Below are 27,837 nucleotides of genomic sequence, written 5' to 3'. Positions count from 1 at the left end.
TATATGGAAAGATAATATTGATGTTTTATATTTATTCTAGGTTTGTTTTTAGCCAATTACCCCATCTCTTTTTGACTGACTGACCTCACAAATTTATGATCTAGATAAAATACAGTGCCTAACCACGGGAAAGTTCTCAGAACCTAATTAGTTTTCCACCACTCAACCATGAAAGGTAATTCATCGGAGTCCTCAAATAATCAAGTCAATAAATATTTATTGATACCCTACTGTGCACCAGGCACTATTTTAGAATCCACAATGGAAGGGTACAGTTCTTGCATTTAAAAAAATTTCATCCTAAGACAAGCAATAAACATGCACATAGGAAAGAGTAATATTAAAGAGAATGAAGAGAGTAGCTACTCAAAGGCAGCCACACTGAAAACACCTGACTAATGAGGAGAAAACAGTCATAGGAAAATCAGAGGAGGAGCATTCCAAATAGAAGCAGCAGTAAACACAAAAGCCCTAGAACAATGCAAGCTTGGTAGGCTTAAGGAACAGGACAAAGGCTGGTAAGCAGGAAGCACAAAAAACAACATGTAGATAGAGGTGAGGTCAGGGAATAATCAGGTGCCAGATCACATGCAACCATGTGATTTGGCATCTGGATTTAATTCTGGTTGCAATGGAGTGACATGATCTGATTTACGCTTTAGAAAGCTTGCTCTGGCTTCTCTGCAAACGATCAACATAGCTGGGGGCCAAGTGGAGGCAGGAAGACCAGTTAGGAATCTATTGCAGTAGTGAAGGTAAGAGAGAATAATTTGAACTAGAGTTATAAATAGGGTAACAATCAATACTTGAATTCAAAATAAATGTGGAAACTAGAACTAACTGGACTTGCTCACAGATTAGAAACGTCACATGTGATAAGAATGAAGGATGACTCCTAGGCTTGTTACCTAAGCACTGGGTAGCTGTATGACTGAACTCCAAACTCATATATTTAAGTATCTTTCTCCTCTACTTAGATGTTTAATAGGTGAATGATGGTACCATTTACTGATATGGTAAAGATTTAAGAAGGGAACAAGAGTTCTGTTTGGGGTATGTTAAGTTTAAAATGCCTATTAAATATCTAAGTAGAGGGGAAAAGTACTTGAATATATGAGTATGGAGTTCAGTCACACAGCTTAAGGGATCCATCAACATATATGGTTGATTCTCATTATTCACAGTAGTTATGTTCTATAAATTCACTGCAACCATTGAATTAGCCAATACTGAACAACTGTTCCTGCGAGAAATATAGGGTTAGGTTCTTGTGAGCCTCTGGTCACATTTTCATCAACATATCAATATATAACCTTGTTTTATGTGTGTTTCTGTTTAAAGAAACTTTATGTAATATATAGTGTTGGTTCATTAGCACTGAACTCAATCAACAGCATTAATTCATACCTAAACAAAACTTATCTAACATGTATTTTCTTCACAAGGCTCATTACAGCCATCTTGCACTTAGGAACACTAAACACTCAGCCTATGCTTGGGGGACATTAAACAAGGAAATCAACATGCAAAAAATACAGTACTAACTAGACTGTGAAAAGGACATTCTACAGCATGAGAGCTGAAACAAAAAGGCAGAGCATAGCCTTATCTGACCTCAGCTGAGACCTTGCACATCAGGTGACTCAAATTTTTTACCCCTCTGCGAATGACCACAAAAGCAACAGTGATTACTGATTTGGGGGTTACAAAAAAATTTTAGCAAGTAGGTGAATTCATAAATACAGATTCCATGAATAATGAGTATTGACTATAGATGGAATTTAAAAGCATGGGACAGGATGAGAACAGAATAGGGAACAGATGGAGGAAAAGCAGCAGAAGATGGAGCCTGAAATACACCATTATTTAGAGTTGGTAGAGGGGAAGAACCAGTAGGAAGGCTGGGAAAAAGCATCCAGGAAGTATACTGGCACAGCAGCCTAGAGAATGAAGTATTTCAAAAATAAGGTAATCATGCCAAATACTAAAAGATGGGGTAGGGTGAGGATATTTGGCCTTGACAAAATACAGACAATTGGTGACCTTGAATACAGCTCTCAGCAGAGTGATGTAGACAAATGCCCTATTGAAATGAGTTGAAGAGAGAGTAAGAGATAGTGAAGTATGGACAGATCTCAGGGGCTTTGCAGAGAAAGGAGTACTGGGCAAGAAATGCCACAGCTGTGCAGAAAGATGGTTCCAATGGATGATTTTCTGACCTTTCACAGGAAGTCATTTTCAATGGTACAGACAGGAAAACTAGTGTAGAAGATGAAGGAGATGACTACAAGTATAAAGTCCTGGAGAAGGTAGGAAGGGGTGAGATCTAAAGCAGGAGTGAAGACAATAGTCTTAGAAAGGGACCCTTCCATTTTAACAAAAAAAACAGGAAGTCTGTGTAGATACAAATGTAGGTAGTCTGGTGGATCTGGAGATAAGGAGATGAGTTATTTTTCTTCTAATGCATCTAATTTTCTCAATTAAGTATAAGACAATATCATCACCATGGAGGGTATAGTAGAAATTTGAAGAGAGAAGAATAGGGTGAAGCAGTAACTCAAAGAATCCTAAGGTGAATTTACAGGGAAGTGTAGTAGGATCATCTGTCAAAATATTGGGTGCCATTTCAGAGTTGTGGCCTTGAACATGAAGTAAGTCTACTTATTATGGTTGCGTGATTTCCTCCCACAACCAACCATTCATCATACAACCAATCATCTCTGTCTCCCAAGTCACAGAAATTGCAGTCATTTCCTCCTCCCTCAATTTTACATTTTTTCTTCTTACTAGTTCAGAGGGTGTGATATTAACCAAGGCATTCAAAACCAAGCCATTAAGAACAGCATATCTGATAGTACTTGGTACTTCTTTGAAGACTCTCCCAGAACTTACCCCATTCTCCCATAGGCCTTGCTGTACTTTGAATCAATTGCTATTGCTTTTTCACAATCCTTTATTGCATCTGTGTAGTGACCTAATTTACTCTGAGCAGCAGCCCTAAAAGAAAGAGAAAAGATTCTTTTATTATAAACAGCCTTCAAGGGACTAATTGAGATTTTTAGGTACTAATAAAACTAGATTTTCCTTGTCCCGATTTGTATATCACTCCCAGTAAATATCTAAACCAAACTAAGATAATTCCATATCAAAGGAAAACACAGAAACAAAATTCAGAGAAAATATGCAGGCTGCCTTTCACTGTTTGCTTTGCTATAGAAAAGATGAATATGCAGACCATACAATTGATCTACCTACTTACTGCCTTTCTAATTTGCCTGAACAGAAAACTGAAAACTCTAGGACATGAGGCATTACAAGGGAGGCACAAAGAGTGAGTGACTGCCGTGAATGGTGACTCAGTGTTGTGCTGTTAAATGATCACTTTACTAATAGGGTTAAGATCATTTAGCAAGTCTACAATGAAAAAAAAATACTTACCTGTGTTCCTAAACCTGTCTGTGTATTAAGGATGGCAATATATTTCACCCACTTGGCATAGAATCTCAGAGCAATTAAGGACTATTTAGTCCCTTCCAGGTTACCTCTCATCCTGGAATAACTGGAACCTGATAATATAATAATGCCACTACTGTTCCTCCACACAATCCTGATAGTAAATAGCTTTCTGTTTCCCTGTTGTAGGGCTCACTTCAACCCTCAGGGACATGCTAAACAAGCAGGATTACTGTAGAGGTTCCATAATGTCTCCTGCCCTCCATCCCACATCCATACCACCACATTCATTCCTCTCCAGACTAAGTATTTCTACTTTATTCATTCAACTAATATATCTATTGTGGGCTAGCTAATGCACAGATACCTTTCTAGGCATAAAGGACAGAGTAGTGATCAAAATAATATCCTTGGCCTCCACAGTGCTCAGATTCCAGGGGCAAGAGAAAGAGAGTTATTATTTTGTAAGGAGAACTAGTGGTGAGTCCAGTTTTCTGTCAATCTTTCTTCATATAATGTGACTAAGATCCTTCCTTCTTCAAGTAAGATCATAAAATCTGAAGGAAAAAAAAATTATCCCAGTTTCCTATGCTTCAGGTAAAAAGAATTTCAATACTGAATGTCAGGATTCACAAAGCTATTTTGGTAACTCATGTGGAAAAGGTTTATGGGTTTATTTGACCAAATACCCAACACAAGCAGCATGATAAGCATGACCACCAAAAATGAGCATTAAAAGAACAGATACAGAATGTATCACTTCCAAATAATTAGAAAGAAAAAGATGAAGCACAAATGATTCCATCAATGCAATACAAGGCAGAAAAAAGAAAGGGGGAGGGAGAAAAAGCCAAAAAATAAGACACAAAGAACATCTCAAATATATAAATAATTTCAAAGTTGCCTAGATAAAAAACAAATTCTAAAATTCTATGTATATCACCTAAAATACATTCACACACAGGTTAAAGTTAAAGGGATAGAAAAAGACAGGCAAACCGAAAAACAAGCAAAAGAAATCTGGAGCAGAAATATTAATTTCAGCCATAAGGCAAAGAGCTTTATTTAAAGGTTAGAGAGTCAATATTTATTGCTCATCCTTCTTAGCTTTGTGTTATGGAAAATGTTTACACAAATCAGAAGTCAAACCTGTGTTAAATGTCTCACTCTTTCTTATCCAGTAGAAGATGGGTGGGAGTGGGATAGATGGGATGGAAAACGGGAATGAGGCTTCAAAAAAGGATGAAATGCAAACTTCAAACGGAATAAAAGAAACAAATGATCCTAACTATATATATCAAAAAGAAGGAATTCAAGTATCTTTCAAGCACACTATTCTGAGAATATATCCTTAAGATATATTCTAAGAACAAAAAAATATATTGCAAAGAAATTTTGAAGTTTACTTAGAAGGCTTTATAGTGGTGTAATACTGCTGTTGTAATACCAATCAAAACATATTAAAGGGTAGCGCTAATGAGTAAATATACTGGTCCTGTGGGAAAGCAGGATTTTTACTCTTGAGAGAAGAGAGATATAAATGTAAAATGGGGAAAGGTAAGGTAGATCTCGGTGACACTAGAATGTAAATTGAAGGTATCTGTATAAACTGATGACTTTTCAAAAAATGTATCTCCTACTGTTCACTGAAAGGACCTAGAAGCAACAACATTTCAGCAGCAATGATCATGTCTTGCAACCAGAGCTTGCTTTCTAAATACAGGCATACCTTGTTTTATAGTGCTTCGCAGATACTGTGTTTTTCACAAGTTGACGGTTTTTGGCAACCGTGCATCAAGCAAGTCTATTAGTGTCATTTTTCCAACAGCATTTGGTCACTTCATGTCTCTGTCTCACATTTTAATAATTCTTGCAATATTTCAAACTTTTTCACTATTACTATATTTGTTATGGTGACGTGTAAGCAGTGATCTTTGATGTTACTATTGTAATTATTTTGGGGCACCACAAACTGCACCCAAACAGGACAGCCAACTTAACTGACAAATGTGTGTGTTCTTCTTGCTCCAGCAACTGGTAGTTCCCTGTTTCTCCCTCTCCTCAGGCCTCCCTAGTCCCTGAGACACAACAATATTGACATTAGGCCAATTAATAGCCTCTCCGAGTTCAAACGAAAGGAAGAGTCACACACCACTCGATTTAAATCAAGAGCTAGAAATGATTAAGCTTAATGAGGAAACCATCTCAAAGCCAAGATAGGCCAAAATCGAGGTCTCTTGTGCCAAACAGTTAGCCAACTTGTGAACACAAAGGAAAAACTCTTGAAGGAATTAAAAGTGCTACTCCAGTGAATGATACACGTGAATGACAAAAAAGTGAAACAGTATTGCTGACACGAAGAACATTTTAGTGGTCTGAATAGACCAAAGCAGCCACAGTATTCCCTTAAGCGAAAACCTAGTCCAGAGCAAGGCCCTAACTCCCTGCAGTTCTGTGAGGATGAGAGAGGTGCAGACAAAGCCGTAACACACAGAAAGGTGTGGTTAACCCTATGCTGAGCTGCCTGACAGAACTTTCTGTGATAGAAAAGTCCTTTAACTCTGCCATCCAATTCAGTAGCTCCTAGCCAACATATGACCAAAGAGCACTTGAAATATGTTTGTGCAAATGAGGAACAGAATTTATTTTATGAATTTTGAATAATTTATATTTAAACAGCCACACGTGGCTAGGAGCTTCCATACTGGACAGCACCACTGCATAGGGCAGGGTGGGGGAGGCTCTGGGGCATGGTCAGGACGCTGCAGTGAGAAGAAGTTAAAGAGTCTTCCCCAAAGAAGTAACCCCCAACAGGTCTTTGAAGGAGGACTAGCAGTTGACCAATCAGGAAAGCAGAAAATACTCTACACAGAGGACAGAACACATAAAAGCACTAAGAGATATCTCAACATGGTATTTTTAAGAAGGCAGTAAATTGCACATTACATGTACATAGAGAGTAGACAGAAGAGGAATGGTATATAGAGAAAAGTGAAGATAAAGTTAAAAGAAAAGAACCTAGATTATAAAAGATCTTACATATCATGCTGAGGAGCTTAAATTTGATCATGTAAGTATTTGGAACTAGTGAACAGGAAGCAAGAGATAGAAGCATTTTAGAAAGACTTCTGGAAGACTGCTCCAAAAGTTGTGTGTCAGGGACTAGGGAGGCCTGAGGAGAGGGAGAGACAGGGAACTGCCAGTTGCTGGAGCAGAAGACTGGAGTAGACTGCGCAAGTAGAAATGGGAAGCCAGTTAGAGTTATTATTATTTCACTAGTTTAGGAAAAATTGAGAACCTAGACTAAGGGAGTAATGACAGAAAGTGGGGAGGGAACAATGAGCTATTTGGGAGGCATATGGAAAAGGGAAACACAGAAGAAGACTCGCTGATCTCTGATAATAAGGCTAGGAATAAAGCAGAGAGAGTCAAACCAAAAAAAAAGAGTGGGTGGAAAGGCAGAGAATGACTGTTTCAATCTTGCTAGCTTTAGCTTTAAACCACAAACTCCAAGCTAGGATGAAAGGAGATTTGTGTAACTCACAAAGGAAAGAGGAGAGGCTTTAAACCTCACAGGCCAGGAAAGGGAAGAGAAATCAGGCCATACTGAATGAATCTTCTGTGAGATGGAGCCAAACATACCAATGTCTGAACTGAATATCAATGTGAACTGCTCTCTCTGCCCCTGCTGTCTGGTTGTCAGGGCAGAACAATACTATCAGAGTCACCATGTTTTCAGACACCCTCATTTTCATTACCTTGTTAGAGCAAGAGCATGAATATAACTTCTGTTCTATTTTTATAGAAAATAAGGCAGGAAAAAGAATCACAGGTACCTTCCTTTCCCATCCTGTATATCATGCATAAATAAATGCTAGCAAAAATCCTATTCTTATACCTAGGAATCACACTGTTTTGAAAGAAACAAATATTGAAAGCTTAGAACTATGCTAAGGACTTTCTATATATTATTGTTCTTCACAACTACCCTGGTGAAATAGTTAGTATTATCTTATTTTACATCTGAGGTAACTGAGGCTCAGAAAGGTTAAGTGGCCACCCAAGGTAACATAATAGCTAGGAAATGGCTGAACTGAGATTCAACCCCAAGTTCAACATACCAAGTTCAAATTCCAGTGAACTTAATGATACATGCTGGTTTAGGAAGTGGACGAAAACAAAATGCAAAACAATGCAGTCTCTTTCCTTCTTTTTCAGAGCTTACACTGTCACTAGCATTCCTTGGTACAATGAATGCCCTGATACTTCCTAATTTTGTCTTTTATAGACCATGCTCTCTGATCTAAAATCCTTCCACTCTCCTCTTTCTATCCAAGTTCTACCTGTCCATCAAATCCAGTTCCAACTCAAACTCCCCATCACCTGAGAGGCCTTCCACACAAAGTCTCTCTATCATGCTCTCTCTCTTTCCTGTGTATCTTTAATTCCATTTATTGCCTCATTCAACCATTCATCCCAGAAACATGAGACCACTATGGGTAAAGTAATGTACTCAGCAATGAGGTTGCACAAAAGAAGTAAGAATACTGTTTACAGTCAGAAGACATAGAAAACTAACTAGTTTAATATGAAATATCATCTCATATTATAAGGTACTTGGAAATGTTTAGACCTATACTCAATTATTTGTTGTTTTATGTACACAAGTGTTAATGTGAGTGGTTGCTTCAACATCACTGGAAATTCCTTATATTTTTTCTACAGTCCTCCATGCATCCAACAAAAATTTGCTGAACATCTGTGAGGCACATAGGTAAGTACTAGAGTTGATATAAAGACACAAGATCCAATTTCTGCATGTAAATAAAACAAGTATGCATATAGCTGTAAGATAAGGTAGAACTTATGATAACTTATATAAATGTTACATATCACGGTAAGAACTAAGAGTACAGAAAAAAAGCAAAAATAGATAACAGGTTTTCAAGAACTCAGGTTTTCCTGGTATCTAAACTGAGCCTAAAGTGTCATTAGGATCCTAAAGGGCCAAATAGAAAACAAATGTTAGGAAAGAAAAACTCATGGTTAAGAAAATGTTCCAATTATTGTTTCCTAATGTATAAAAAACTCACTTCTATAAAAAGTAAACTTTAGTTCATCCTAGCAAATTAAATATGTAAACAACATTTTGATTAGTAATAAAACTATGAGAATGAGTATCAAAAGGAAGATTCAGATCTGCTATTCTAAGATTCCAATTCTTGGCAGCCAGCTGGCAAGGGGTAGTTGGCAAGACCACAGGCCACTGAGATATTTATAACTACTAGAAGCCAAAAAAAAGTTCTAAAGCTTTATTCAACATTTGTATTAAATATACAAATAAGTTTTTAAAATACATAATATCAAATTGTTTGCTCTGTTACTGAACTCCTTAGGGAAAAAGATACTATTTAAATGCAAAAGAAGCATAATTTTTAGTTCAGTTTAACAATAATTAATTGAAAAAGAAGCATGAGTGTTGCCAAGAATCTCTTCTAATACAGTACTAGTAGACACAAGACTATTGATGAACTGTAATCTCATTTAAAATAAATGATTCATTTAGGTTCAGATTTACTATATTAATGGTTAAAAGTGTATGGTTTACTGTGCTCCACAAATAACCAATTTTATGATAACATTTATGTCTGATCATAACACTTTGTGACACTATTAAATGCTTTTAATTTCAAATTTTCATATGCTAAATTAAAACATTATGTATATTCATCTGATTACAGAGAATAAAATTCAAATGTGTAACCACAGCTTGCGGAATTCACTGTCCACAAATTATTTGGATTTCCTATTTTTCTGGGCTAGATTATTAGAACAGATTAATAAAGGGATTTTTTTGTGAAGAAAATGTAGGTTCCCAGTATAGCCAACTAAATTCCTTATGGAACCAACTCATACACAGAATTACTATAAATTCTGGACAAAATACAAAGCAAACAAAAAATAAAAAATAAAAGCAGCCCAGGTGACCACAAACAGGAAAATGGCTAAGCAAAGTGTGGTACCTTTGAACAGTGGAATAATACTGCTGAGCAATTAAGAAAAAAAACACTGGTACATGCAACAACCTGTTTGAATCTCAAACCATACGCTGAGCAAAAAAAAAGTCTCATACAAAAACGTATAATGATATATGGTACAATTCCTTTTATATCTAAGAGACAAATCTAATCTATGGTGAGGAAAAAACAATGATGGTTGCCTCTGGTGTTTTAGGCAACTAACTCTGAAGGCAAATGCAAAACTTCCTGGGTTGGTGGTAATTTTTAATTATCTCAGTAGGGTTTTTGAGCTATACAGGTGTCAAAATTCAGTGAAAGTATAGTTAAAATCTGTGCATTTCACTGCATGTAACTTTTACCTCAAAAGAAAAAAACGTAAAATACTGAACTATAGTTAATGAGTTGCATACTATATTTTGGGGTAAAAGTGTACTGATGACTACAGTATACCTTGAATAAAAAATAATACGGGAATAATGATTAGGATCAGACAGATGAATAAATATGTGATATTGCAAATATCCTAAAATATTAATGACAAAATCTAGGTGTGAATATATGAGTATTCACTGTAAACTTCTTTCCACTTTGAAATTTTTCATTAAAAAAGTCTGAGAAAAAAAAAAGAGGAAAACGACACAAGATTAATTCAGAACAAGTCCTATCAGACTAACACCATTTCCTTTTTATTTTAACAGGGTTACCACTGGAGTGGTAAATCAGAGAAAGACAACTGACAATATATTTGCCTTCATATTCTGATCAAGGCAAAAAACAAAACAAAACAGATTGTATAAATAATAATAGCTGTTGTGTACAAAACCTTTTACTAAACACTTTCCCTGTATTTTATATGTATTAACTATTAGATCACTACAACAATTCTATGAGGTAAACACTATTATTTTTAAAAAACATTTTTACCAATGGGGAAACTAAAGCATGGATACTTTAGGTAGTTTGCTCACGGTCACATAAGTAGAAATGGAAAGGCCAGAAATCCTAAGTGTCTGGATTTGAACTCCTGCTCTTAACTGTTTCCCTATGACTATTTCCTTGGTTGACTTCATAACTGACATATGTTAATATGGTACTCAAGTTTCTGCATGACAGAAAAGTAGAAACAAACGTAAATACATTACAAAGTATCCAAAAGATGAAGGGACATATAAATAGCAGACAGGAACAAGATGAAATTCTATAGGGATAAAACATAAGATCCTGCATTTGAGTCCAGACAACCAATGTTACCTCCAGTGAGTACTGGTACATAGCAGGTGCTTTGCAAGAACCTGCCAAATGAATATATACTTGAATGATAGGATAAAGAGAATGTGTGAGGGGAAAAAAATGAGGCTTTATTAAACCTAAAGCAAAATAATGAATTTAGTAAATAATGCTACAAGATGCTAACACATAATCACGTTAACTAGAAGAAGGTTAAATGAAAGTCTTCCAAGACTGCTCTGTTGAGATCAACGCTAGATACACTGTGTTCACTTCTGGGAACCACACAGTAACAGATACATGTAAACTGGAACAAGTTCAGAGCCAAAGAGCAGGACTTAAAACTACTATGTGAGGTATAGATGGAGAAGCTGCAAACATGTAACGAAGAGAAAAATCTCCAACGTGGTAGCAAACTTCAAAATGCAAGGTGCTGTCATGAAAAAGAAGAATCATACTTACTGTGTAACTGCCCTTTAGAATAAAACAAAGCTTTCTACAGGAGCTACAGGAAAAAAATTCAGTGTCAACATGAGGAAGACTTTTCTAACACCACGACAAAAGAAAATGTGGGGGGAAAGGGATTACTTCAGAAAGGTATGGATACCATAAATATAATAGTAAATCAATGAAAGATTAGACCAAATTAACTGAAAAATCTCATTCAAATCTAAGAACTTACTAAGTAAAGGGAAGTTTTATAGATCTGCCATAAAAAATTTCATATTAAAATAGTCATATCAGTCACCAAAATAGACTTGAGATGAAAAAGTTTAAATGTTAAGGCTAAATAAGAAAATAGAATTTATTTATCTGGTCTGTAAATGAGAAGAGCTTTAAGCCTAAAATCACTGGAATAAAATCCAACAGAAAAGAAAACAAATTTGTCAATATAAATATTTAAAACTTTTACATGTGAAAACATTAAAAGGCAAACAATAAGCTAGCAGGAAAGGGATTATATCTTTAACGTAAAGCTATGCTGTCCAGTACCATAGCCTCTAGCCATATGTGGCTATTTAAATTTAAGTGGATCTTTAATTAATTAAACATTAAAAATCTAGTTTTCTCAGCTGCACTAGTCACACTTCGACTGCTCAGCAGCCATGTGGCTAGTGGATACTCTACTAAACAATGCAGACACAGAACATTTCCACCATTGCCCAAAGGTCTACTGGAACATTAATAGTTCCAACAGAACAATTCAACGCTGAGAGTTAACTAATTAGCTGATAGAAGAGGAGAAATGCTAAAGGGGAGTTGGGGAAGGTTATGCAGCACCCAGAGTTCAGCGACAGCAGGAGGCCATGACCACTCCAAAGACAAAGGGTAAGTGCTGATTCCAAAGCCCAACAACACCTGGCAGAGGCTGGGACCATAGCAGGTGTCTTGGGTGGGAGCTGAAGACAAGGATGAAAAGCAGCCCCTGCAGGATAAACACCCTGATGGAAAAAGAAGGGAAGAAATACCCTGATTTCTCACTTCCTTCTGCCCTCCAGTCTCCTGCCAACACCTCCCACAGCTGAACCCAGACAAAACCCTGAACTAGGTGACAAAGGAGCCTGAGAAATGCACTCTACAAGGGTCAGACCCTCTGTTAAAAAGGGCAGAACAGAGAAAGAAAGAATTCTGAGGTAGAACAGGCTAAGGCCCGGTACAGGTACAAAAAGATAGTTTAGGAGGAAAAAACCCACAAAGGGCCAACATTTGACAAATATCCAATCTCACCAGCAATTAAATACAAATTAAAACTAATACTAAAATAACATTAAATTAATAACAAACAAAATATGCCAAAAGATTAATAACAGTTGTTATTTCTAAATGGTAAGTTTATAGGTTTATTTTTTCCTTCATTATAGTCTTCTAAACTTTTCAAGTTCTCTAAATAAGTAAATAAATTTTACATTTCTCCTTCAGAATTATTAATGCAAATGCTTAAGACCTATAAATCTGCCACAATAATGCCAGTTTACCTGTTGCAGTAATAAACCGCATTATTTGGATCCAATTCTATTGCCTGTGTGTAACAATCCACAGCAGCAGCATAATTTTCTTCTTTCATATGGTTATTGCCTAAAATAAAGTGATCAATATGTACAGTAAGTACATTCTATAGAAAAAACATGAAGTCTGAAAAATGAATTTTTACCATAGAAACTACAATAACACAAAGGTCAGAAACATGATTTTTCAGCCACACTGGTGAAAAATTTTACACTGTACTGTGGAGTGGATACTCCTTAGCCTTAGGTGTTTGAATGACTTTACAAGGCAGTCTTTTAAAAAGTAATGTTTGTATGCCTCATAAAATCCAGGCTTCAATAGTGAGTAAATGCAATAATTAGGATTATCTCATGGCAAAATCTAATTGCTTCTCACCTTCCTTATCTTCATCTTCTCTCCTTCCTGTTAAAGCTGCCCCAACCCACTCCAGATGCAACCCCCTCCTCCATCACCATCTCAGTCTGGACCTGATCTTCCGTTCCTTCCCTGTCAAAACATGTACCTGCTGCAGAACCAAGCCCCCAGAACTCTACTATGTAGGTAAGCTGGGTAAAACTAATCATGTTAACCTATTTCTGGCAGATAATATTTTTGTGTGCTCTCTCTTCCTGAGAGAGAATCTTAAAACGGGATTATTGGAGATTAATTTTTAAAAAGACAGAATTTCAGACACCATGGCTAGCACACAGGGCACTGATTTTTAGGAGGGTCATATGCAGAAACATCTGGCAATTACTTAGCTAGGTTAACAACTGGTCAGCAAAATAAGACATGTCCTGTGACTATCTTCTGTAGTCCATTAAATGGAGAAAAAGCATCCTGTTCATTTATAAGGACCAATGTAAGGACAAACTTAAAAAATGTTTGCAATTTTTAAAACATTGGGATTAGTAGGAGGGATTTACATCACAAAAGCCTCTATTATTCCTTCCAGCTTTCTCTAAACTAGAAGCTCTATTAGTTTTGTCTTTTAATAGATCATAAGCCACTTAATGGAGGAGGAGGGTATACATTTGCAGGGAATAAAAACAGGAAGATTAAAGGAAAGGCAGGTAGATAAAAGCATCTAAAATCATAGAAAAGTTACTGCAAATTAGAAATCAGCAATGAATATGAAGAGTGACTGCTATTGGATACATAGTATCTTTTGGCAGGTGATAAAAATATTTTATGATAGTGGTGATGGCTGCACAACTCTGAAAATACTAGAAACCAATGAATTTGTGCACTTTCAAAGAAGTATCTTTCATGGCATGTAAATTATAGCTCAATAAAGCTGCTTTTTAAAAGTTAAAAAAATTAATTTAGATGACACCCCTACAAAGAAATTAATATAAAGCTTCTAAGGAAACTAAGAGGATTAACATAGCATTTAGATTGAGCAAGAAATTAGTGACATTAACCTGGGTACTTAAATAGATTTGCTTCTTCCATGTAAAAGATTTAACTTTTCTGGGTTACATGACTTTTTTTGTTGCTGTTCAGCCTTTTTGTCTTGGGGTGGCATTTATTATTATAACTGATTATTAAAACCTACTGTATGTCTTTTTCTATAAACCACAGCAAATGTATAGACACTATAATATATATACCTACTATATGTATATACACATTTATACATGGTAATGATAAAAAGCTTTAAGTTACAATATACAAAAACTCAGGACAAAAATGAAATTCATGAACATAAATGTAACTAAGCACCACATAGCACTTAATTGTTTGTATATACATGGTACCATCTTACAAAATTATCTCTTTTAAATCTCAAGACAACCCTATGAGATGAATGCCTTCTGTGACAAGTCAGCGACAACAGCAATGAACTCTTCTTGGTTTCATCTAATCTTACAGAAGCTTTTCCAAAGCAAAGCACACAAAAATATTGAAAGCAACTTTCTAGGAAGGTACAAGCTGGCTAGAAGCCTTGATTAACACAGATATCATAGATATGTATAGCATGCAGCCTGGAATAACCCTATGCTTGACAATCCACCATGGCAATTTTTTTTTCATTAAACAACAGTTGCTTTAACTTTTTTTTTTTTTTGGAATCATTAATCGACAATTACATGAGGAACATTATGTTTACTAGACTACCCCCATCACCAAGTCCCCCCCACATATCCCATTAGAGTCACTGTCCATCAGCGTAGTAAGATGCTGTAGAATCACTACTTGTCCTCTCTGTGTTGTACAGCCCTCCCCGTACCACCCCCCCTACATTATACATGCTAATCATAATGCCCCATTTCTCCCACCCCAACCGTATCCCTCCCTTCCCACCCATCCTCCGGAGTCCCTTTTCCTTTGGTAACTGTAAGTCCATTCTTGCGTTCTGTGAGTCTACTGCTGTTTTGCTCCTTCAGTTTTTTTCTTTATTCTCATACTCCACAGATGAGTGAAATCACTTGGTATTTGTCTTTCTCCGCCTGGCTTATTTCACTGAGCATAATACCCTCTAGCTCCATCCATGTTGTTGCAAATGGTAGGATTTGTTTTCTTCTTATGGCTGAATAATATTCCATTGTGTATATGGACCACATCTTCTTTATCCATTCATCTACTGATGGACATTTAGGTTGCTTCCATTTCTTGGCTATTGTAAATAGTGCTGCGATAAACATAGGGGTGCATCTGTCTTTTTCAAACTGGAGTGCTGCATTCTTAGGGCACATTCCTAGGAGGGGAATTCCTGGGTCAAATGGTATTTCTATTTTGAGTTTCTTGAGGAACCTCCATACTGCTTTCTACAATGGTTGAATGAGTTTACATTCTCACCAGCAGTGTAGGAGGGTTCCCCTTTCTCCACAACCTTCCAACATTTGTTGTTGTTTGTCTTTTGGTTGGTGGCAATCCTTACTGGTGTGAGGTGATATCTCATTGTGGTTTTAATTTGCATTTCTCTTATGACTAGTGATGTGGAGCATCTTTTCATGTGTCTGTTGGCCATCTGAATTTCTTCTATAGAGAACTATCTGTTCAGCTCCTCTGCCCATTTTTTAATTGGATTATTTGCTTTTTGTATGTTCAAGTGCGTGAGCTCTTTATATATTTTGGATGTCAACCCTTTATTGGATCTGTCATTTATGAATATACTGTTCCATACTGTAGGGTACATTTTGGTCTATTGATGGTATCCTTTGCTGTACAGAAGCTTTTCACCTGGATATAGTCCCACTTGTTCATTTTTGCTTTTGTTCCCTTATGGGGAGATATGTTCATGAAGAAGTTGCTCATGTTTATGTCCAAGAGATTTTTGCCTATGTTTTTTTCTAAGAGTTTTATGGTTACATGACTTACATTCAGGTCTTTGATCAATTTCAAATTTACTTTTGTGTATGGGGTAAGACAATGATCCAGTTTCATTCTCTTACATGTAGCTGTCCAGTTTTGCCAACACTAGATGTTGAAGAGGCTGTCATTTCCCCATTGTATGTCCATGGCTCCTTTATCATATATTAATTGACTGTATATGTTTGGGTTAATATCTGGACCCTCCATTCTTTTTCACTGGTCTGTGGGTCTGTTCTCGTACCAGTACCAAATTGTCTTCATTACTGTGGCTTTGTAACAGAGCTTGAAGTTGGGAAGCGAGATCCCCACTCCTTACTCTTCCTTCTCAGGATTGTGTTGGCTATTCGGGGTCTTTTGTTGTTCCATATGAATTTTAAAACTATTTGTTTCAGTTCGTTGAAGAATGCTGTTGGTATTTTAATAGGGATTGCATTGAATCTGTAGACTGCTTTAGGCAGGATGGCCATTTTGACAATATTAATTCTTCCTAGCCAAGAGGATGGGATGAGTTCCCATTTGTTAGTGTCCTCTTTAATTTCTCTTAAGAGTGTCTTGTAGTTTTCAGGGTATAGGTCTTTCACTTCCATGGTTAGGTTTATTCCTAGGTATTTTATTCTTCTTGATGCAACTGTGAATGGAATTGTTTTCTTGATTTCTCTTTCTGCTAGTTCATCTTTAGTGTATAAGAAAGCAACAGATTTCTGTGTATTAATTTTGTATTCTGCAACTTTGCTGAATTCAGATATTTGTTCTAGTAGTTTTGGAGTGGAGTCCTTAGGGTTTTTTATGTACAATATCATGTCATCTGGAAACAGGGACAGTTTGACTTCTTCCTTGCCAATCTGGATGCCTTTTATTTCTTTTTTTTTGTCTGATTGCTGTGGCTAGGACATCCAGTACTATGTTGAATAATAGTGGGGAGAGTGGGCATCCCTGTCTTGTTCCTGAGCTTAGAGGAAAAGCTTCCAGCTTCTTGCTGTTAAGTATGATGTTGCCTGTGGGTTTGTCCTATATGGCCTTTATTATGTTGAGGTACTTGCCCTCTACACCCATTTGTTGAGAGTTTTTATCATGAATGTATGTTGAATTTTGTCGAATGCTTTTTCAGTGTCTTTGGAGATGATCATGTGGTTTTGTCCTTCTTTTTGTTGATGTGGTGGATGATGTTGATGGATTTTCAAATACTGTAACATCCTTGCATCCCGGAGATGAATCCCAATTGATCATGATGTATGATCCTCTTGATGTATTTTTGAGTTTGGTTTGCTAACATTTTGTTGAGTATTTTTGCATCTATGTTCATCAGGGATATTGGTCTGTAATTTTCTTTTTTGTGGTGTCATTGCCTGGTTTTGGTATTAGAGTGATGCTGGCTTCATAGAATGAGTTTGGAAGTATTTCCTCCTCTTCTATTTTTTGGAAAACATTAAGGAGAATGGGTACTATGTCTTCTGTATACGTCTGATAAAATTCAGTGGTGAATCCATCCAGCCTGGGGGTTTTATTCTTGGGTAGTTTTTTGATTACCTATTCATTTTTGTTGCTGGTAATTGGTCTGTTCAGATTTTCTGTTTCTTCCTTAGTCAGTCCTGGAAGGTTATATTTTTCTATGAGGTTATCCATTTCTTCTAGGTTTTCCAGTTTGTTAGCATATAGATTCTCATAGTATTTTCTAATTATTCTTTGTATTTCTGTGGAGTCCATTGTGATTTTTCCTTTCTCATTTCTGATTCTGTTGATGTGTGTAGATTCTCTTTTTCTCCTAATAAGTCTGACTAGGGGCTTATCTATTTTGTTTATTTTCTCAAAGAACCGGTTCTTGGTTTCATTGATTTCTATTGTTTTATTCTTCTCAATTTTATTTATTTCTTCTCTGATCTTTATTATGTCGCTCCTTCTGCTGACTTTGGGCCTCATTTGTTCTTCCTTTTCCAGTTTCAATAATTGTGACTTTAGACTATTCATTTGGGATTGTTCTACCATCTTTAAATAGGCCTGGAATACTATATACTTTCCTCTTAGAACTGTGTTCGGTGCGTCCCACAGAAGTTGGGGCTTTGTGCTGCTGTTGTTATTTGTCTCCATATATTGCATGATCTCTATTTTAATTTGGTCATTGATCAATTGATTATTTAGGAGCATGTTGTTAAGCCTCCATGTGTTTGTGAGCCTTTTTGTTTTCTTTGTACAATTTATTTCTAGTTTTATACCTTTGTGGGCTGAGAAGTTGGTTGGTAGAATTTCAATCTTTTTGAATTTACTGAGGCTCTTTTTGTTGCCTAGTATGTGGTCTATTCTGGAAAATGTTCCATGTGCACGTGAGAAGAATGTGTATCCTGCTGCTTTGGGAGTAGAGTTCTGTAGATGTCTGGTAGGTCCACCTGTTGTAGTGTGTTCTTCAGTGCCTCTGTGTCCTTATTTTCTGTCTGGTGGATCTGTCCTTTGGAGTGAGTGGTGTGTTGAAGTCTCCTAGAACAAATGCATTGCATTCTATTTCCTCCTTTAATTCTGTTAGTATTTGTTTCACTTTGTTGGTGCTCCTGTATTGAGTGCATATATATTTATAATGGTTACATCCTCTTGTTAGACTGACCCCTTTATCATTATGTAATGTCCTTCTTTATCTCTTGTTACTTTCTTTGTTTTGAAGTCTATTTTGTCTGATACAAGTACTGCAACACCTGCTTTTTTTCTCCCTACTGTTTGCATGAAATATCTTTTTCCATCCCTTCACTTTTAGTCTGTGTATATCTTTGGGTTTGACGTACGTCTCTTGTAAGCAACATGTAGATGGGGCTTGCTTTTTTATCAGTTACTCTGTGTCTTTTGATTGGTGCATTCGGTCCATTTACATTTAGGGTGATTATTGAAAGATATGTACTTATTGTCATTGCAAGCTTTAAATTTGTGGTTACCAAAGGTTTAAGGGTAGCTTCTTTACTATCTGTCTAACTTAACTAGCTTATTGAGCTATTATAAGCACAGTCTGATGATTCTTTATTTCTCTCCCTTCTTATTCCTCCTCCTACATTCTTTATATGTTGGTTGTTTTATTCTGTGCTCTTTTGTGTTTTCTTTAACTGCTTTTGTGGGTAGTTGATTTTATTTTTTGCCTTTAGTTAGTATTTGGTTGGTCTGCTTTCTTTGCTGTTATTTTTTTTTCCTCTGGTGACATCTATTTAGCCTTAGGACTGCTTCCATCTAGAGCAGTCCCTTTAAAATATCCTGTAGAGGTGGTTTGTGGAAGGGAAATTCCCTCAACTTTTGTTTGTCTGGGAATTGTTTAATCCCTCCTTCATATTTAAATGATAATCGTGCTGGATAGAGTATTCTTTGTTCAACGCCCTTTTGTTTCATTGCATTAAATACATCATGCCATTCTCTTCTGGCCTGTAAGGTTTCTGTTGAGTAGTCTGATGATAGCCTGATGTGTTTTCCTTTGTAGGTGAACTTTTTTTTCTCTGTGGCTGCCTTTAATACTCTGTCCTTGTCTTTGATCTTTGTCATTTTAATTACTATATGTCTTGGTGTTGTCCTCCTTGGGTTCCTTGTGTTAGGAGGTCTGTGGGCTTCCATGGTCTGAGAGACTATTTCCTCCCACAGTTTGGGGAAGTTTTCAGCAATGATTTCTTCAAAGACACTTTCTATCCCTTTTTCTCTCTCTTCTTCTTCTGGTACCCCTATAATGAGAATACTGTTCTGTTTGGTTTGGTCACACAGTTCTCTTAATATTTTTTATTCCTGGAGATCCTTTTATCTCTCTCTGCCTCAGCTTCTCTGTATTCCTGTTCTCTAATTTCTATTCCATTAATGGTCTCTTGTACCTCATCCAGTCTGCTCTTATGTCCTTCCAGAGATTGTTTTATTTCTGTATTCTCCCTTCTAACTTGATCCATTAGCTCTTAAATATTTCTCTGCAGGTTCATCAGCATGGTTATGACCTTTATTTTGAATTCTTTTTCAGAAATATTGGTTATATCTATCTCCCCATGCCCTCTCTCATGGTTTGTCTGGGTGATTCTGGACTGGACCAAATTCTTCTGCCTTTTCATGGTGACAGAGGTAGTCATAGGCAGGTGGTGCATGTGTCAGCTGGGAGAACAAAGTCCTTTCCTGCTTACTGGTCACCCTGCCCCTCTCCGTTGCCTGTGTCGGTTCCCCCCACACTGGGAGCAGCCATCAGGGCAGCCCAGAGCCCTGCGGGAAGTGGCAGGTACGCTGGGTGTGCTCTCCACCAGCAGCGGCCCCTATGTCTGGCCCTGGCGGCTTCGCGCTGGGAGAGGAAGCTCTGAGCAGCTGCTCTGAGACTGCTCGGCCGCTGTGGCGGAGCCGCGTTGGAGGGGTACTTAATGGCATGCTGCTTATCGCTGTGAGGGGCTTCAGAGCTGCCCTGCTTCCCAGAGGGATGGGGCGTCCGAAGCTCCTCAGAATTCCCAGCCTGCTGGGCTGAGTGTGCCAGGACGATTTCTTCCAGCTGTGAAGCCCCTGTCCCTTTAAGACTTTCAAAAAGAACTTACTTTTCTTTTGTCTCAGGGGAGCTGCTCATAGACTTTACTTTTCCATTTCCCTAATATCCAGCACACCATGCAATGTGTGTCTGCACTCCTGGTGCAGATTACTAGGGCTGGTTATTTAGCAGTCCTGCACTTCCACTCCCTCTCTGCTCCGACTCCTTTCCTCCCGCTGGTGGGCTGGGGTTGGGGGAGTGCTCAGGTCCTGCCAGGTCACAGCTTGTATCTTACCCCCTTCGTGAGATGCTGAGTTCTCGCAGATGTAGATGTAGCCTGGCTGTTGTACTGTATCCTCTCGTCTCTCATTAGGCGTAGTTGTATTTGTTGTATTTTCAAAAATACACATGGTTTTGGGAGGAGGTTTCTGCTGCTCTACTCACAGTGCCATCTTGGCTCCTCCCCCCAGTTCCTTTAATTTTATGTATAACATGTCTTGGTGAAAACAAAGAACCAAAGCTTCTGGGTAAAAACAAAAGCAGTAAGTACAGTGTACCCATGCTGCCGCAGTAAATGAGCCTCACCCTGCTTATCCCTCTCACCCATATCTTACTAATACTCATCTCATCAAAACAAACTCAATAGGGAATGCAATCTCCCAATGCTGTGCCATGCAGAGGGAGTAAATATGAGAGAGTAAATGAAATTTCAATTTGCCATTTATACAACATTATTACTAGAGCTTAACCAGGAGAGCTGCAAAAGCCAAATGTTAGTGGAGGACATACCACATCACTGAGGATTTCACACACTACAAAATTCTCAGTGAGGAAAAAACAACAGATTAAATTGTTTTAATAATATATGAAAAATATATTTATATCTGGATAGTTTAAAACCAAATTCTTTCGGGACTACTGTAACTCAAATGATGATGAAGATCTGGTTGTTGCTTTATTTTGCTTGGAATTTATTAAAGTCATACTATTCTAAAATTCTAAGTAATTGTAGTGATATCATTTCTTAGAGGAAATAAACAATTGAAAACTGAAACCAGTCTGTATGTTGGAAATGCAGTACTTGATAATAAAATCCCAAGAAGATACTCACACAGCAGTGAAAGTGTTACACAATGATATTAAAGACAATGTTACTTAAGATTACAAAATTATCTGTCTAGTAGTAAATTATGGTACTACACTAAAATGAAACATTATGCAACCATTATATGTGGTGATATACGTTGTATATTTATAGCTCTAATAGAGATGACCAGGCCCAAGAAATAGGAAAAGCATACTCTTTTCCATATCTAACTTTTTTTAGAAACTTTTTTAGACACCAATTGATCTTTTTTTTTTTTTTAACTCAACTGCCTTCTTCAGGGTATGAACTAAAGAAAAGCCCAGAAAATGGTTTCAAACCACTTTTGTATAACTTCTGAACATGACATATTCCCTAATAACTCTCTGCCTATAGGACAGTGAATTAGTTGGCTCACATTCACTGCTTAAGATCAGGACTCTGCCCTACAACTTCTTAGTATAAATCTTGTAGGCCTGACCTATCCGTCCTCTATAGCTTAACATAACTGACATGACGGACAAACTGAACACAGATCCTCAATAGTAATTTATTTATTAAAACCAAGAATGCTTCAACAGCCACTAGTAGAAAATTTAATAATGCAGTGATCAAACGTGCTAATAAACAAGTCAATATGCAGTCATTAACAAATTTCAAAGAACTCAAAAACACTAAATATATAAAAATTAAAATAATACTGAAAATTATTTTCATCTCTTTGATTAGGCATAAAGAAGAATTGGGGATCCTAGAGTACACAAATCAATGTAATCACCCCTTAAGTTATTTGTTTTGCAAATTTTACTCCCAACACATCTGCTTCTCTCAAAGCAAGCCACACCTACATTATACCCACAAGCCATTCTGTATTTCCAGGCTTCTTCTCTATCACAGTCATTTGTTTCACAAATGCCAGGTAGACTTATGACAATCCAGTCTTGGCAGTTTAAACCAGAATCTTATCAATGAACACAGTCAACTTTCTCCAGAGTTTCAGAAAATTTTACTAAATAAGAATATTTCTATGAAACATTCACCTTCATCTTTTAGTTGGTCAGCCTTTCCCACATCTTCAGGCACTGAATTTGAGAGAGGCAGAATGTCATTCTGAAAAAAAAAAAAAAAATCAATGTACTTCCACTTAGCTATGTCAAGAGTCATCCCAGAGAACTCTAAGTAAAGCAATAATGAATTACCCTTATTACAGTAAATCAGCTGTAATTCCACGTCATGAAACCTAAGACTAATAATAGTGTTAGCAAGAAATAGGGGGAAGGAACTTTCACATACTTTTATTAGAAAAATGAGTAAGTGGAATTTTTCTAAAGATAATGGGCAACTGTGAATTTAAAAAAATTTTACTTGCTTTCCCTATACCCAGAAATCCTACTTCATGAACAGAAGATATAATCATTATACAAAGATTCAAATATGTTCAAAGGATTGTTGCTATTAGTTAACATTTTGAAATATAACAGATATCCTACTAAGTAAAATTCACAGTTTATAAAGAAAGCATTTATAAAATGATTCTTTTATTTAAATATGTACAGACACACATGCATAGAGACACAGGTTAAAAACAAAGACTAGAAAGATGTACACAAAACATCAACAGTAATATCTGGAGGTAAAAATTTCAGTCTCTTATTTGTATCTTTCCATATTCCAAAGTTTTTTAAACAATGACATATATTAATTTCACTTTACGGTAAAACACAGAGTACAAGATTCCTGTTTTTAGCATCCACTATCATCCTCAAACCTCTTTTGCATTATTAAGGTACACATAAAAGGTGCAAATGAAAACTAAATTAAAATTTAGAAATATCTTGAGTGGCACTGGGAACACAATGATTTGAAAATTTTTTTAAAAATTGGTTTGCTCTTAAGCTTGACTCTGAACTTTATAAATTTATAATTTTCAAGAAAGCATAATTTGTAACCAATATACCTATGTACTATATTTAAAATATACCCACCACTACCTTTATCTTGACTAAAGTTTCAATAAATTTGATAGCTTTCACACTGGAAATATACTTTGCTAATTACACACAAATATCCACAAGTACAAAATCACTGATAAAGTATATGAGTCATTCTTATTTTTAAAAAATCTTTCTCTAATAATCAGTTTTTCCAAACATAAGATACTAAAATAAGAAAATATAGACTCAAAATAGGAGCCTTTTTAATTAGAGGTCACTACTTAAAACTGACTATTGTCACTCAGGATCTACAGTTCAAAGATACTTTACTGTAGCCTAGAAGGTTTATGCATGAAAAAAAGGGTCATTGAAAAATGGATTATAATCCATTCTGTCTTTTAATCTTTCTGAATTATTTTAATGAGATTGTCATGGTTTTACAAGTTCAAAAACTAATTCTCATATTCACTGAATACGTTTGAGCAGACCATGATGAGGGGACAAGTATTATCTACTTTATATAAAAAGAATGAATCCACTTAGTATATAAATTTAATTAGGAGGAAAAACAGAAAAGCAATACTCTAAAAATAAAATAACCAACATAACCAAGTACACACAGGGAGACAAATAATCTATTTAATTATAACAATTTAAATATAAAATAAGCTGCTTCAGACAAATTTTAGATTTTCTTTCCATACTCTGCTAACAAACCCATAATGTAATGAAGCCATAGCTGTTAAATAAGAACAAAAAAGGACTGATATCACAAATATCAGTTTCAAGAAACTATATTTTAAAAATAGTAAGCAACACATTTTTACAATTAAATACAATCAGAAAATAAAAATAGAAAAAAGAAAAAAAACTCTGTTAAACAGAGTGCAAAAGTCAATTTGAGCTTCCTGGGACGTAAAAAATAAAAGTTCTGATCTCTTTAGTACCAGGTCATCGGGGACAAGAGCCAGACCAAGCAAATCCAAATGCTGTCTCAAGCACAAGCCTCTCAGGCATTTAGGAGCAAAGAAGGTCACCTTTAGCCAGAATCATATCCAGCCACTGACACAAGGTTCCCTAAGGAGGCCACAGGCCCGGATAATGAAAGAACGGCAGCAACCAAAGGGAATAAAAGGACAATTCCCTGCTGAAGAACACAGAGACACACCACCATTTCCTTATAACTTGCTATATAATTAGCATTATCCTGTTTGATGAATTAATGTGTAACTGTATTACTCTTTTTCCAAGTATATAAAGAGAGACTAGTTTACTGCCACAATTCTAAAACCATCTTTATTGCAACTCTAAGAACCTCTTTCCAACAAGTTCTAGAAACAGTCAATGTGGTATTCTCAGCAACGTCCCTACCAGGCCGAAGTATATACTATACGTTTCAGCATCTCTCCTGAGTTTCTCATTCTGCCCTGAAGCTTGAATACAAAGCTAGAATAACAAAAGGAGTTCATGAAGTACCAAAATGTAATGAAAGAAACACATGGGAGATCACGTGTGGCCCTAAATTCACTAATCTTAAAATGTTTTAGACAATCTTAGGGTCCATGTTTCCTAAAAAGGCCAGAAACCAGAGACTACATAAACAGTCACAGGAGAAGGATCAGAAAACTTGGGTTGCAGTCTTAGGTTTGCACATTGCCTCTGAAACTTTCCCTGCTTTTAAGAGCCCCAGCAATGGCCAAATTTGATGAAATCTGCTTCAAAATAATATTCAATTCCCGATGAATCTATTTCTACATGATTGCTTACTAAATGTTAAAACTTTTGTTTTTCACTGGTGTTCTTTGTTTTAGGGGAATGTCAACTTAGATGTCAGAAATCTAAAAATACTCAGGTAAAGGACTTAAAAAGCCAGCTAAGACATTATTAACTATAAAAGGAGGTGAGAAGATGAGAACAGCTACTGATATGAGCACATTTTAAAAGTTATATTTTAGGTCCCAAACCATATCCATGTGGACTATGCTATACCCAGGAGGAAGTTAGTTACTTATAGGCCTGGCCCTCAAATATTAAGAATCCAACATACTATTGTCATCATACTTAAATCAGACACTAATGAGAAAACAATGACAGCTTACCTTACAGAAGGAATTTGTGAACATTTCTGTCAAAGACTGTGAAACTGCTAGATGGGTGTCCTCTGGGCTGATTTTAAAAACTGTCTCCAAGCACTGAATTGCAACTTGAAATAAATTTTAATAGTGAAAAAAAATTAGCAAGCTAAAAAAAGAAACAACCTTTTTTTTTCTGGTAGAAATCTGCACTCTGCAATCTGTGGTAATTCAGCATTTATGATCACAGAACATAAGGAAAACTAAATGATTCAGCTGCATAGAAATTTCTGTTTATAGACCAGCTGTTGAGAGATGAGAACTTGATTTTTATTCTTCACTTAAAGAAAAATGTTACCTAGAATATAATTTCTTAAAGTATGTATTACATCATATTCTTGTTGGCATGTTGTTAACAACTTACTTCCCACCACCAATCTCTGATTAACCACCTATGTCCTAATGCCTTGAATAAAACTAAAATATACATTTTTTTAATGTGAGAAACAGAACTCTAAACTTGATTAAAAATAGTAATAGAAACAGTCTCTGACACATAGTTAGCATTAAATATTAATCCTGATGTACTTACTATGTGAAGATAGGTTGGCTTTTAAGATTCATTCATGCATGCACACTTACTGGCCACCTACTATGTGCAAGGTGCTATTCTAAGATGATAGAGATACAGGAGTTAACCTAACAGACAAAAATCACTGTCCACATGATGAAGCTCACATTTAGTAGGTTAACAAAATGGTAAAATTAATAGCATGTCAAGTGATGATAAGTGCCTCAAGTACTTCTGGTGTATCACAAGATAACTGATATAGCTATTATGACTAGATTATCCTAGAAAGGAAGTCTGTTGGTGGATGACACAGTACCTTTGATAATATTTTTAAAGGTTGTGAACTTTATGCTATGAGCAAATGAAGACCCATTAAAAAATTTAGTGAAGGAGAATAACTTAACTGAATTTGTTTATAACTGAAAGCCTGGTAGGAATGTTGGGAATGAATTAGAGAGGAAAGTTGAAGGAGAGAATGGAAGAGTAGAAAACCAGGTGGGCTGCTATTTAAATGATCTAAACAAACAAGGAGTCTAAATTAGGACAATAATGATGAAAAGAGAATATCCTCTCCTTTCTACAAGTACTCACTTGGGAGAATAGAGGCAGATTCTCATACAAAGAGTGCGTTCTCCTTTGAAAAGGAATTCTCTCTGGGCTCAACAAGATGAGAATGTAGCCAAAATGTCCACTGGACTTCCAGTGTCAAATAGATTCACTTACATTTGTGTACGGCTTTTTAAAAATTTAATTTATTAAAAAAACAAACAAAAAACCAAAAAACACAGTTAACCCATTTCCCCCACCTCCATCCCTCATCAACTCTGGCAACCACCATTCTCTTCTTTGTATCTACGAACTCAGTTTGTCGGTTAGTTGGTTTATCAATTAGATTCCTCAGATAGGAAAGATCATACAGTACCTGTTGCTATCTGACTTACAGATTCATTTACATTTGTGTATGACTTTTAAAAGATAAATATGTATTAATTGTGGTCTTGAGAAAATTACCTCTGTCAGAAAAGAAACATCGTTACTTCAACTATCCACAGAACAATTTTTAGAGAAAAAAAAAGCACTTAATAAGCAACTAAGTTACCAATTTCAAAGAGTCAAAGTATCTTTTAGGTAGAAAATAACCCACGGTTTACCTATCCCTCTTCCTCTCCCTTTCTATTCCTGCCCAGCAGTTGTTCTTGCACTTCCCTTTCCCCAGTCCCTGGCAACCACCACTCCACTGTTTCTACTAGTCTATTTTAGATTCCATATATAAGTAAACACAATTGTGTTGATAAGTAAACCTAGTTGTCAAAATGTTTAGTGTTCAAAATCAACACATATTTAGAGAGATACATGGCTTTGTGAACAAAGCCACTACAGCCTTGGAACTCAATATTATTTCATTATCATTATTAATCCAGCCACACACACCCCAAAATTAAAGAACCTGGGTGCAATCATTTATCTTTTACCTCAAGATTCTCATACATGAAATAGGTATTATTAGATATGATCCTCTCTTCAAGAAGTCATACTTAGGAATAAATTATAAAAATCCAAAGAAATACTGCATATAATTATTGTTCTGTTTCGTACTGATGAGAAGGGCAAGTGAACAATTCTCTTCAGTAATACCATATCCCATCTGCTGCACTCATTCAAAAGCTTCCATATACTATATATCTGCCATCACTGATTCTGAGTCTCTTGACAAATCTATTAAAT

The 27,837-nt window shown here is 36.2% G+C and overlaps 1 protein-coding gene across 4 annotated transcripts in view; it reads right to left on the bottom strand.

Moving 5' to 3' along the window:
- Window positions 1–27,837, bottom strand: part of SGTB (small glutamine rich tetratricopeptide repeat co-chaperone beta) — a 44,927-nt gene that overhangs the window by 9,196 nt on the left and 7,894 nt on the right. For 2 of the 4 annotated variants that reach the window (XM_057494850.1, XM_036887959.2), the window contains exons 3-6: window positions 25,569–25,672; window positions 22,576–22,645; window positions 12,677–12,776; window positions 2,893–2,997 (exon numbers count right to left, since the gene is read on the bottom strand). In XM_057494850.1, coding sequence (XP_057350833.1) covers window positions 2,893–2,997; window positions 12,677–12,776; window positions 22,576–22,645; window positions 25,569–25,672 — 379 coding nt within the window. Of the gene's footprint in view, window positions 1–2,892; window positions 2,998–12,676; window positions 12,777–22,575; window positions 22,646–25,568; window positions 25,673–26,133; window positions 26,213–27,837 lie in introns of all 4 variants that reach the window. The other 2 variants (XM_036887960.2, XM_057494854.1) reach the window with 2 other exon arrangements.

This window comes from Manis pentadactyla, chromosome 2 (assembly GCF_030020395.1).
Source record: "Manis pentadactyla isolate mManPen7 chromosome 2, mManPen7.hap1, whole genome shotgun sequence".
Taxonomy (NCBI): Eukaryota; Metazoa; Chordata; class Mammalia; order Pholidota; family Manidae; genus Manis; species Manis pentadactyla.
This window is presented reverse-complemented; position numbering and strand designations above follow the sequence as displayed.